This window comes from Chanodichthys erythropterus, chromosome 9, assembly GCF_024489055.1.
Source record: "Chanodichthys erythropterus isolate Z2021 chromosome 9, ASM2448905v1, whole genome shotgun sequence".
In the NCBI taxonomy this organism is placed as follows: domain Eukaryota; kingdom Metazoa; phylum Chordata; class Actinopteri; order Cypriniformes; family Xenocyprididae; genus Chanodichthys; species Chanodichthys erythropterus.
In genome coordinates this window covers 9,516,461-9,530,094 of record NC_090229.1, presented here as the reverse complement: position 1 = coordinate 9,530,094, position 13,634 = coordinate 9,516,461, and the positions used below count along the sequence as shown (strand labels likewise).

The 13,634-nt window shown below is 36.0% G+C and overlaps 1 protein-coding gene and 1 long non-coding RNA gene across 2 annotated transcripts in view; both read left to right on the top strand.

Moving 5' to 3' along the window:
• The window catches only part of fnbp1a (formin binding protein 1a), a 30,003-nt gene extending 29,521 nt beyond the window's left edge, over window positions 1–482 (top strand). The window contains exon 18 of the mRNA XM_067393523.1: window positions 40–482. Within this exon, the coding sequence (XP_067249624.1) occupies window positions 40–47 (8 nt within the window). The 3' untranslated portion in view covers window positions 48–482. The remainder of the gene's footprint in view (window positions 1–39) is intronic.
• Window positions 483–11,800: 11,318 nt separating this feature from the next.
• LOC137026253 (uncharacterized) lies at window positions 11,801–13,446 on the top strand. The gene is made up of 4 exons (XR_010895864.1): window positions 11,801–11,968; window positions 12,534–12,606; window positions 12,995–13,053; window positions 13,270–13,446. It is a non-coding gene; the product is annotated as an uncharacterized lncRNA (long non-coding RNA).
• Window positions 13,447–13,634: the final 188 nt, after the last annotated feature.

Genomic DNA, 13,634 nt, shown 5'->3' with positions numbered 1-13,634 from the left:
TTTCTTTTTTGCTTTTTGTTTCTGTTCCTTTCTTTGCAGATCCCTAAAAGTGTTTGGCTGGCACAGGAGTGGCAGGGCAAGCGTCCTTGCGTGAAACGTCCTCCTCTTGTAACTGTAGTCAGAGATGTGGGACAATGTGGGACTAACTGAAAGGATATTCCATTTTTAACGCAACCACTTTCACTGAACCCTCTCGTCTGCCATAATAATGCAAACCGATCTTTTTCATGACTAGCGTGCTGATTATTTGCTAAAGCTTGCTTCTCGTATGGACCTAGAATATTTAGCCTTGTGCCGTAGCTGCTTGCCGTCAGAGCAGAGCCTTTAGGTTTGTTTGCAGAGGCACAGAGTAAGTGCCGTGTACATGTCTTGTTATTGCCTGGCTTGCTTCAGAGCCGAGAGGAGCTTTCTCATGAAGACATTAGACTTAATGAATATTTGTTAGTGCAGACTGTTCAGTTGTGTGAAAACTATAAAAATGTGGGGGATAAATGGGACTCATTTTTTTTTACATTATAGGCATAGCATTGTTTTTTTTTTTTTTTTTTTTGTCTTCGGTTATTACAGTGTTTGCAAGGCGGCACTGTATGTATATCCTTCTTTTTTCTTCTTCTGCCACAATTTTGTGCAGTTAATTAAGTTGAAATTATAAGAAATTTAAGATTAAGACCCCTTAAAATGGACATTTTCTTTCATATGATGTTGATGACTGTGATGACTATTGAAATCAAAAGGTTTGGGGTCAGTAAGAATATATATATAATTTTTTTTTGAAAGAAATAAATACTTCTGTATTTAGTAAGCATTCTTTAAATTAATCAAAAGTGACATTAAGAGACATAATGTTACAAATGATTTCTATTTCAAATAAATGCTGTTCTTTTGAACTTTCTATTCAAAGAATCCTGAAACAAAATTACAATTTCAACATTGATAATAAGAAATGTTTCTTGAGCAGCAAATCAGCCTATCAGAATGATTTCTGAAGGATCATGTGACAGTTTTTTTTTATTTATTTCAAAAACATCTTACTGACCCCAAACTTTAGGGGTCTTTAAACCGACTTATGATAGAATGTTTTTTTTTTTTCAAATTTAAAGGGGTCATGACATTTTATTATTATTTTAATATGTTATTTAAGGTTTACTTATATCGATAAAGTTTTTTTGCACAGAAAACAAATATATATGCAAAAAAAATACTATTTTCAACCTTCATTCTGACTCTGTCTGAAATGATCTTTTTTTAAGGTGCGGCTCCTTTAAGGCTTGTCAGTAAACGGCGTAGGAAACCGTATCAACAGCCACTCGCTATTGCATGTCATTGTTTTGAAAACATCCATATAAAACCATAATTTACATTTGCTTTTGACATGACGCTACGCTCATATCCAATGTCAGTCAGCCGTTAAGTGACTGAATGCCAGTGGGCGGGGCAAAATACTTTGTTTAAAATGAGGAGGACGTTTTAAGCTATGAAACTTGCAGGATGTTTTAGTAGTACAGACTTCTTATATGTCAAAACATCAAGGTTTGATTTCTCATGTCATGACCCCTTTAACAGACAGTGAATGTCATTGTAATATATGCATACTGAATTGTTTCTTTTCTAGCTGTATTATTATCACTCTCTGTCTGTTTGTAACTTCAAGCTATCATTTTAGCTTAACACTGTTGTTTTGCTGCCTTGCAAGCACTGGTGTTTCCATCAGGAAATGCGAATATGGTTGTTATTATTATTATTATAATGAATGCATAATCATCCCCTACATTTTGTGTGAGGTGCTGTTGTAGATGAATAGTTCTCTATGGCAGGTGAAGTGGTAAGCATCTTTTCTGGTTCTTTACTCTTTCCTCCCAGAGAAGAAAGAAGTGTCACCTCACTCACTCACTCACTCACTCATTCACACTTTCTTCCTGCGATGTGCACACACACGCCACAGCTGCTCCCTTCTTTCTCTCGCTCTCTTTCTCACCTCCTCTTCTGTTTGCTGTCTCAAACTCTCTCTGTTTCACCACCTCTTTGTCTTTGTTCTTTTCATATTTTTCTGCATCTGTAGCCCTGTTTTGATGGGCTAGTCTGGTTAGGTAAATTAGTGTTTCACAGATTTTTTTTTAATTCCGTCCGAATCAAACACTTCCATAATAAAGAGCAAATTACCTATGTTTATCGGCTAACTTGGGAAGTCAAATTTCATCTGGTCTGCAATTTACGGTATATTATTGTTTCATAAGTACTCCAACCAAAGGCCCGATCACACTAAAGAACAATAGCTATAAAGATAACTATAACAATAACTACACTGGTGTCCACACCAACAATATCTTTTTGTTTAATTTAAGCGTGCTGCAGTTTTGCCATCTGCTGCTTTAAATGCTCTGAATGTGATTCCAATGATATTGTTCCTGTCTCCATTATTATTGTTACATTTGTGGTGTGGACTCTGCTATTATTTTATATTTTGAACAATTTTTAGAACTTATCTTTATAGTTATATAGTTATCGTTCTTGGTGTGACAGGCCTTAAGGCTAAGTGTCTCATTGCACTGCCTGGTAGACCTTTATTGATAATTTAGAATTTTTGCCAAGTTTCTAGGTAAATGGTTAGTTAGCCGATTCAAGATAGTTGATACTAACCCTGGAGTGAGAAAGAAATCACAAATACTGACTTAAAAAAAAGAAGCCACTCATACTCTGAAAAAAAATGTAAGATTTATTGTGAAACAATTAACTCTAATTTACGGAAGAGGATTAGGGCCAAGCAATAATAAAAAAAAAAAAAAAATGTTGAGAATAAACTCATTAAATTACGAGAAAAAACTCGTTAAATTTCAAGAAAAAAGTCGAGATAAAATGTTGAGAATAAACTCGTTAAATTATGAGAAAAAAAGTCATAAAATTACGAGAACAAATTCGTTAAATTATAAGAAAAATGTCGTTAAATTTCAAGAAAAAAGTCGAGATAAAATGTTGAGAATAAACTCATTAAATTACGAGAAAAAACTCATTAAATTTCAAGAAAAAAGTCAACATAAAATGTTGAGAATAAAGTCATTAAATTACGAGAAAAAGACGTTAAATTACGAGAACAAATTCGTTAAATTATGAGAAAAATGTTAAATTTCAAGAAAAAAGTCGAGATAAAATGTTGAGAATAAATTCATTAAATTATGAGAAAAAAGTCGTTAAATTATGAGAACAAATTTGTTCTCGTAATTTAACGACTTTTTTCTCATAATTTAGTTTTTGAAAATTATACCATTATCGTCTCTGTGTAAACTACAAAACCGCAAGATTGTGAAAGCAGTGATGTCATGCACATGCTTAATACGTATTCAGTCTATAGGGGAGTAGTGTTTCTTTACAAAGTGACCTCACCAACTACTGGCCTGATATTTCACTGTTTTCAGAGATCCGTGTGACCGGTGTTTGTTTTGACAACATTGTGTTTTTGAAAAGTTTCACATACAGACAACAAAAGAAAAACTTTTCCATTTTTAGTACATCGTTTTCATGTAAACACACCCTAAAAAAGTATTTTCTTGTTAAACGTACTCCAGTAATCTTTGTTTTATTTCTAAAAAACTGGTGAAACTCTTCAAAAACACAATGTTGTCAAAACAAACACCGTTCACACGGATCTCTTAAAGTAGTTATTTGCCTGATATTTCACTGTTTTCAGAGATCCGTGTGAACGGAACTTTTACATAAATAATTGGATTCCATCTGAATCAGTACATGAAATCCCAGATGTCCTCTATTAATAATTGTAACTTTAATTGGCATTAAGAAAAGTGATCAGCCTCTTTTTCTCTCTTCTTCTGCTCTTTTCCTTCCATTCTCTCTCTCTCTCTCTCTCTCTCTCTCTCTCTGTCAGCGCAGTGGATGTGGCTGTGTATGGTGTAGCTGTAGTGGTGCAGTCCAGTAGATGTTGATGGTGGTCCTCAGCTGGTGCTGTGTTTCGACGCATGCATGCTTGCCCTGTCTCTGTGTGTGTGCCAGTCTTAGGGGGTCCAAGTCTCCATAAAGTTCAAGCCTTCGACTTATGATGGTTGAACTTAAGCTTTTTGAATTGTGTTTGTGCCTGTTTTTTTTTTTCTTCTCTATTTTATCTTGAGTGTTTTATTTCTTTTGGAAAAGATATGCATGGTCTTGTCTCTACACATCCCCCTAAGTTATTCTTTTGAATTGTTTACACCGTTTTAGATTCTTTTTTTGAGTCTCTCTGAATGATTGATATCCAGGGTCCAAGATTAACAGTCACCGAGAGCCACATGCATGTAAAAACAGGCTTTGGTGAGTAAATGTTATTTGCTAGTTGGCTGGTAACTACGAAGAATAATAAATGGTTAACTCGGTAAAACTTGCTGGTTTTATCTGATAAAAGTGAATCAAATGTGATTCAAAGACATATAAAATATGTAACACCATTAATAAAGATTTCTAGTGTTATATTTCTTGCACCAAAACAAATTCACAACGGGTCTTTGTTCTTTTACACAGCGACCTGCACTTTCTTCTAGCCATATAAAACGGAAGAAAAAAGCTCAATAATACCATTGTCGTAGGAACCAAACTGTGTTTTGGCTGGTTTTTGTTAATTTTGGACCCTGTCAATATCATTCTGATTTCATTTTTGATGTTAAACGCAAGTATTTACCTCATTCAGAATAGATTTGGGCTGCTCTTCAATAATAGGTTCTGAACATGACGAATACTGTCATATCCATTGATGAAGAAACACTACTGCAGTGCTGAAATGTCTGTGTTTTTCTGTATATTGTGCTTTTGAACTTGCTGGATCCCTTCCTTCGAAGACCTCATAAACATAAAACTGCCAAATAAAGTGTGAAAGGCTTGTGACTTTTTTGCAAATGCTAACCAGTATAGTAGACAATGAGTTGAGTTTTATTTCAGTTATCAAATCATTCATATTGTAAAAGTCAAAATTGTATGTCTGTCGAACTGGGCAGTTTTTATGTAGAAGTTTAACAAATTAAAGGTCATTTTAAAATGTTTCTATTTGTCCTGTTTATCATCTAACTCTTTATCATCTAACTTTAGTTCTGAACCTTGATTTTACATCCAGTATTGTTTTTTGTAACAAAGTATTTAAAGGCACAATAAGTAGTTTTTCACCACTAGAGGTCGCTTATTTAAAACCTTGATTTCGTGGAATCATGGGATGTGTTGTCTTCACGTCTACAGCCGGTGGAAAAGAATCCAAAGAGACTCAGACAGAAATCGTATTCATGCATGAGCTAATGTATTAAAGATTTATTAACATTACTGTAGTATGAAGCAGGGTGTGGCTGAAAGCCGCTGGAGTGGAACAAGGTCACTGGAGCGATTGCTAATGAGAGACGAGCGCGACACACGGCTCGAGAGCAGCGGAGCTTTTATTATGCCGCAGTCGCCGCTTCCGCTTCTTCCAGTCGTGAGTATGTGGGGAAACGCAGCTCTGTTTTATCAAATAAGATACATTTATGTGAAAGTTGTTATAGTGCTACTTTGTGTTCGCTCAGCGGCTACTACGAGACACTTGTTGCACACTGCAGTAAGCTAGATTGATATTAGGCATGGTAAAACATGGTAATCGCGGTAAATCAAGAAAATGAGTATCTAAACAATTGCTCACCTGTCTAATAAAACACATAATGTATGAAAGCATTTTTGGTGTTCCCATGCTTTCTACAAAATAAAACCGGAATTCAAAGTAACACGGGTATGACGTCATTGATAGGCGATGCATGGACACGGTCCGTGTCCTGGTTAAAATTGCTTATTTCTCTGGATTTGAACATTCTTGGAAACATTTGGGATAATGTAAGTACACAAGTTGACAAAATATATAACAATTTTGGCGGTTTTTGGATATTTTAATCCAAAAATCATACATATTGTGCCTTTAATGTGGTCTTGCATCAATTACTGCATGTTATTCAAACTATTTATGTCCCTAATGTAGCTAAATTATACATGTAATGTATGGTAGCAGAGTTTGATTAAACCTAAAGTATATATATATATATAATATGGATCAACAAAATATGTTGATCCAGGAACATGTCTTACTTGGCAAAATCACAGAGAGATGGAAAAGCTTAAACCTAACGAAAATGAAAAATGTTGACTTGACTAAAATGACAAACTAAAATTGAAATTTAAGCTAAAAAGAAATATATATATAAAAAAAAAAAAACTAAAATGCCAAAGGCACATAAAATTACTAAAACTTAAAATGAAAAAGTATAAAATAAAAGTCAATTTGAATATTAATAAATACTATAATAGTATATAAATAATACTTAATAACACTAGAATTAGAATTATTTTTAGCCTGCTGTCTGCAATCCTTTTAGAATAGACCTGCCATCCATTTTCAGGTCACGACCCCACCAATTGAGAACCACTGATGAAAATATGTGACCACCAGGGGTCATCAGATCCCAAATCAAGCGCCCCTTCAGCCTGACAGTACTACAGTACAAGTGCTTGTTTTGCTAAAGTCCCAAGTTCATGAAAAATGCTACAACAAAAGCATGACGAATGGGTGCCACAATACGATCAAGAGTTACTCAAGTATGAGCAAGAACAGAGATGTTGTGACACAAACAGAATGTAGAGGGGTTTTTTTAAAGATCTGTTCTGATGGAGTTAGATTATTGCACCAGTGCAAAAGTTCAAAAATAGCACACATGTGCGTCTTTATCCAGTATTGTGACGGTGCTGGGAGTAAACTAAAGATGGGCCTAAATTGAGTAATAGAAAAGTCTCTACTTGTTGAGTTGGTAACATAACAGACATCAATCGCCATTACATAAAATCTCAGGAGCAGCCTCTTCTCAGAACTCTCAAGACACCCTCATGCACCATGTAACAGGTCATATCCTCGACCATCCGGTGCAGGAACCCAGCGCTTCAGATGAATGGCTTCCTCCTACTCCAGAGCTCAAAGTTGAAGAGGCTTTGGAGGGGAAAGGGGGTGCAATTGGTTCAGCAGGTGAGGACTGGGAATGCCAGATAAAGAACAGAATTTCTTGCATCACTTCCGCTGTTTGTTCTTCTTTCTATTTCCAAGCGATGGAATTCAGCTTTGCAATTCAGGAGGCGAGGAATTCAAAACAAGTTCATTAAGTTTGAATAGCGTCTTCTTTTTAAAGCTGTGTTTGACCACCCCACCCTAATATCACAAAGGCCTTTCCACAATACACATCCGTCAGCCTCCAAGAACTGACTTCCTGCCTCAAAAGCTTTTTTCATTTTAACATATCTGAAGCAGTCTGTTTCTGAACGAAGTAATAACAGAGGTTGGTACCATGTTTGCTTTTGCGGGATATGTTCACATCTACTGTAAATAAGGTGTGTTGGGCAACAGGAAGTGGCAATGCCAAAAGGCCAGACACAGGCATAGAGTTATTGAGGATAAATATACACCTGCTCAGCGCCTCCTGCTGTTGTGGAGGAAAAATAACTTTTGTAATGGAATGCTTACATTTTGCCTACTTCTTTTTACAAATAGTATATAAAAGTGTTGTTTGGTAAAACTATTTAAATAGTTATTTGTTAATTGAAATAAAGATGAAATAAAATAAATATCACATGACTTAAAATGACAAAAGCTGCCTTGGCTGAAATAAGTTAAAGGTGCCCTTGATTCAAAAATAGAATTTATCTTGGCATAGTTGAATAACAAGAGTTCAGTACATGGAAATGACATACAGTGAGTCTCAAACTCCATTGTTTCCTCCTTCTTATATAAATCTCATTTGTTTAAAAGACCTCTGAAGAACAGGCGAATCTCAACATAACACCGACTGTTACGTAACAGTCGGGATCATTAATATGTATGACCCCAATATTTGCATATGCCAGCCCATGATCCCAACATTATGAAAGGCATTATACGTCTGGATCTGCACAGCTGAATCATCAGACTAGGTAAGCAAGCAAGGACAATAGCGAAAAATGGCAGATGGAGCAATAATAACTGACATGATCCATGATATCATGATATTTTTAGTGATATTTGTAAATTGTCTTTCTAAATGTTTAGTTTGCATGTTGCTAATATACTGTTGAATGTGGTTAAAGTTACCATCGTTTCTTACTGTATTCACGGAGACAAGAGCTGTCACTATTTTCATTATTAAACACTTGCAGTCTGTATAATTCATAAACACAACTTCATTCTTTATAAATCTCTCCAACAGTGTTGCATTAGCCGTTAGCCATGGAGCACTATCAAACTCATTCATAACCAAATTTAAACATTCAAATAAACACTGTAATTACGCGATTAGACATGCTGCATGACGAACACTTTGTAAAGATCCATTTTGAGGGTTATATTAGCTGTTTGAACTTTTTTTAATGTTGTTTAAGGCAAGCGCAAGCTCTTGGGGCGTGGAGCACCAGATTTAAAGGGGCCGCGTACCCTGAATCGGCTCATTTATAATGATGCCCCAAAATAGGCAGTTAAAAAATCTATGGGGTATTTTGAGCTGAAACTTCACAGACACATTCAGGGGACACCTTAGACTTATATTACATCTTTTTTTTAAAAAAGTTCTAGGGCACCTTTAAACAAAAAATATTAAAACAGTCAATTACTAAAACAATAAACTAAAATTAAAATGAAAACTGAAAATTTGTACTGTAAATAATACTAAAATAACACTGATGTGAAACAGTGTACATTACTGGACAATAAACATTCCAAACACCAAGGTATAAATTCAATTTATAAGTAAAATAAGCTGTGTGTAAACACAACTTGACAATATTTGGACATTTCGCTCTACAACATCAAAATCACGAATTTTTGAATTTTTTAAAAAACATAAGTAACTAGATAAGAATGTTTGGGGTGTGAGTGTGTGCAGTTGATGTTGTAGAACAATACATCCAAGTATGGTCAAGTTGTTTACCACAGACCTTATTTTGAAAACCAAAGTTTTTTCTCAGTTTGACAAACATTTTAAAAATCTATAGAACCTTTTTTTAAGAACCTTTTGTGTGATGGAAAGTTTCCATGGATGTTAAAGATTCTTTATGGAACCATCAATGCCAATAAAGAACCTTTACTTTTAAGAGTGTGGCATCTGCAAACCAATACTTCAGGAGCTTTTCTCAGAATTAACTTTTCTGTGTCATGTTGGATGTTTAATCAGCTGGTGCAATTCAGCTCTCCCTAGGTTCACAGGCGACCTGTACATTTTCCATGAATTTTCTGACAACTACAAAGTGTTCAAATTCTTTTAGTCTTATTTCTTAACCTATTGCTTTATATTAAAACAAGCTAACAAACTTACTTTTGTGAAATGTTTTGCTTTAAAAATGGTTTGATATTTTGTTATCTAATGCATTGACATCTACTTTAAGTCTAGTGTCCACATACTGTGTGCCTAGTCTGTTAAAAGTTTTAAGGAGAGGGTTTGCATTTCTGAAATAATGTTTGACCATGCCCACGGAAGTGTTTCATAACAGCAATTCTAAAACGACGTGGAATTTACTTTCGATGGAATATAAGGAACACGCCATTGTGCTTGAGGTCTGTAAGTGAAACACTGATTTTCTCCCGCCACTTTGGATTTGGCACCATTTTGTCTTTCTAAAGTCTGTCACTCACTGCTGACGCAGATCCTTTTCCTGAGCGGGTGAGATTTTTATTGTTCGGATGAAGCAGGCCCTGCTATCTTCATCCACCAGCGGCTTCCTGTTTCCTCCAACACTGGAAATGCTGCATTTCTCTCCCCCTCCTCATGCTAACCTTCAGGCATAAATTAAAACATGTTGGCCTCTTGTTTTTCCTTTATTTTCAATAGTTTTCTGTGTTAATATTTTGCGATTTTTTTTTTTATTAAACAGACGGTTATTATGGTCCTGGCTTCTGATTTAGTCGTTTTGTTATTCTGTCAGGGACTATATAAAATCAGTTTATTTATGCAAGGAAAAGGCGTTTCCATCATGAGAAACGACCCGTGTTGACTGACGCGTTTCGCTGACATCTCATCTCTGTATGTTGTGTTGCATAAAATAAAGTGATTTACAGCACTATAAATACTTTATAGACAAAGTAAAACATATACAAACTGTTATTTTACCGAAGAAATGCACCAATTCAGCAGCGTTGAGAACTACTCTCTTCAAAAAGCCTGCGCTTTGTGTACGTTAACTCTGAAGCTGGGTTGTTGTTGCATCGGAGGGTGTATTGTTTCAACTGATTGACCCAGCTACTAGCCCAAACACAAAAACTAAGGTATTAACCTGAACCCAACATTTGAGTAGAAAAATAACCCATCGTTTTTTTAGTGTAGATAAGACATAAAACTGTTGACATACAACAAGGGAAAGTAAAAAAACATGCTGGTTAAGGTAGGTTTTGAAGCTGGTATGCTGGTCAAGTGCTGGTTCTATGTTGGTCCTAAAATGGTCCTATGCTGGTCCTAAAATGGTCCTATGCTGGTCATATGCTGGTCCTAAAACAGTCCTATGCTGGTCCTATGCTGGTTCTAAGCTGGTGCTGGTCCTATGCTGGTCCTTTGCTGGTCCTATGCTGGTTCTAAGCTGGTGCTGGTCCTTTGCTGGTCCTATGCTGGTCCTTTGCTGGTCCTATGCTGGTGCTGGTCCTATGCTGGTCCATGCTGGTCCTAAGATGGTCCTATGCTGGTCCTATACTGGTTCTAAGATGGTGCTGGTCCTATGCTGGTCCTATGCTGGTGCTGGTCCTATGCTGGTCCTATGCTGGTCCATGCTGGTCCTAAGATGGTCCTATGCTGGTCCTATACTGGTTCTAAGATGGTGCTGGTCCTATGCTGGTCCATGCTGGTCCTAAGATGGTCCTAAGCTGGTCCTATGCTAGTTCAAAGCTGGTGCTGGTCCTATGCTGGACCTAAGATGGTCCTATGCTGGTCCATGCTGGTCCTATGCTGGTCCTATGCTGGTCTTATGCTGGACCTAAGATGGTCCTATGCTGGTCCTAAGATGGTCCTATGATGATTCTATGCTGGTCCTATGCTGGTTCTAAGCTGGTGCTGGTCCTCTGCTGGTCCTAAGATGGTTCTAAGATGGTGCTGGTCCTATGCTGGTCCATGCTGGTCCTAAGCTGGTCTAAACTGGACCAGGACCAGCATGGACCAGCATACCAGCTTCAAAACCTACCTATTTTTTTCAACAGGGACGTGCATATGTTTTAGAAGTCACCGTGATTTTGCCAAGTAAGATCCTGGAACAGCATTCCTGTCAGAAAATGTAGACCTCCCAACTCCTAAAGCTAACCCTACCCATAACTTATCCCTAAAATCAGAGGGTGAATAACACTGATGTAGAAACACCCTTTGTTGTAAGCCTAAACTTGACATTAACTGTAAACTTGTCCTTCAAATCTGATTGATTGATTGATTGGAATGTTGTTCCAGGGTCAACAAAGATGTTGATCCAGGAATGTGTTGTAGCTACTTGGAGAAATCTTGTTCACCATGTTTTCGGAGCACAGTTTTTATAATTTTTTGATATTTCAACAGCCCCAAGCAGAACTAAAAGAAACCTGCTTATGTAAAATATATAATTAAAAGATGTAGTAAGAGTCATTTGCTTAAGTGTGCATAACTTCCCACTTCAGAAAAATGAAAAATCCTTCTCAGACTTCACTGACAGACTCCAGCAGTTCTAGGAGGATGGAGCTTGTTCTTTACAGCAGTTTTATCAGTTCCAAACACACACAGGAATTCCGGTTTGGGGAATGACCACCCTGATTCCTCACTTCCACAGGAAGGTTAAATAAAAAGAACCACTTACACGACAAAGGCATTGCATTTCACACATGTCTGGACAGAGGTGTAGGCTACAATGACTGCGTTAGTAAAGTCCTGCTTCTGGAGCTCAAACATTCGTCTATGGACCTCCTCATATCTCAGATTCACCAGCTGGATCAGCACATATTTGGAAACAGATCCATAATTTTCAGGTAGAGTTTTGAACAAACAATTTTCCAAAGGATTTTGGGTCACACACAAACAATTTGTCATTCCTTTTTGGAGCCGCTTTAAAGTTATTGTTGCTATTTTAGTCCATTACAGTATGCAATATATATAGACATAAAATATTGTAGGATGTTTCAGTTGAACATTTCAGGCAACTGGCTTTACTCCTGAAGTTGTGCTAACGCATCAGTCTATGCGATGCATCACCTAACTTCATATTTCTTTGAATTTTTTTATTGATTAATACAAGAATTAGGTCTATAGAATGTTTTAAAGTGTTTTATTTTACTAAAATATTGTTATACATTTTAACAACATTTTAGATTTTAATCACACTACGTCAGCTGATCACATTATTTAAAATTGCGCCCTCTGTTGGCAAATCTTAATATTAAGTAGGGCGTTGAAGTGTTAAATTATTTGTTTTGTGCATATATTTATATCCATATTAGAGAGGAACAATGTTATTTCTGATAGAGAAGCCTCTAGTCTAACAATACTGCTTTGTTTTAAAGTATTACATCATGTTTTTCTACTCCTTCACTGCAGCATGGATTTCAGAATCTGAGTAAGAGCACTAAAGGGGACCAGTGAAGACTAAGACTTCTGAAGTCTGCAAAAGGTAAAGTCTGCATAATTGTAGCAAATCACAAATACGTTTAAATTCTGCATGTTTGAACCCATAAAAACGGTTTAATTTTACAATGTCATGCCTTGCTGAGAAGAAAGAAGCCCTTTTAACTGCTTCACAGTCCATTATTACTTTTGGTACGCGCTAGGCCAGACTCAAACTCGTACCGTGAGTAATAATGCACCGTGGCAGTGTGTTTGTCAGCGTGGAGACACTCAAGCCAGGTTTGGAAGCGAATAAATAAAGATGAAACATTTTAATATGAATGAATAAATTAACACTTTTCACTTGCATAAACTCAACCATGCCCACACCTGCTTCCCTTTGGCATTACGAGACTGAACTTGATGATGGACTCACTGTATTGTTTTAATTTTAGGTATGAAATGAAGTAAATCGGATGACACTCTGGATGACAACTCAAAATGTTCATAAAGGGTATGTATGCAGCATTACACTTCTGTATGCAGTATTGATATGCAGCAGTTCATTAAGCAGTAACATCTGAGCATCAATAGTATGTTATTTTCTATGTAAAAAACCTACTAATCTACTAAATGTAAATGTGTTAAGGGTGATTTAGAAGTTGTTGTCCAAATAGCTTGGTAAACAAGCAATGATGGTTGAATCTGTTCTTCTTTTGCTTTTTTCTAGGTGGAGAGGCACGTGGACGTCTGACAGCACATCACATCGTGAATTATAATCTTTTGTAATAAAACAGATTCCGTCATCATAACATGCAATTGATGCAAATAAAATGGCAATATGTAATGTTTAAAATGTGTAAATGTTAAAAAATGTTTTATTAAATAAAAATTATATACAAAAATGGATTTTCTGTCAAAGTTTGAATGCAATAATAATAATAATAATAATAATAATAATAAAACATTTCTAATTTTTGAGAAAATTATTTTTTATGAAAATTTAAGTTACCTTAGATATGTTTTAAACAATATAATGATGCCATCATTGGTATAAGGTTCATCTTGGACATCTCAACGGACTTGCTTAAGTCA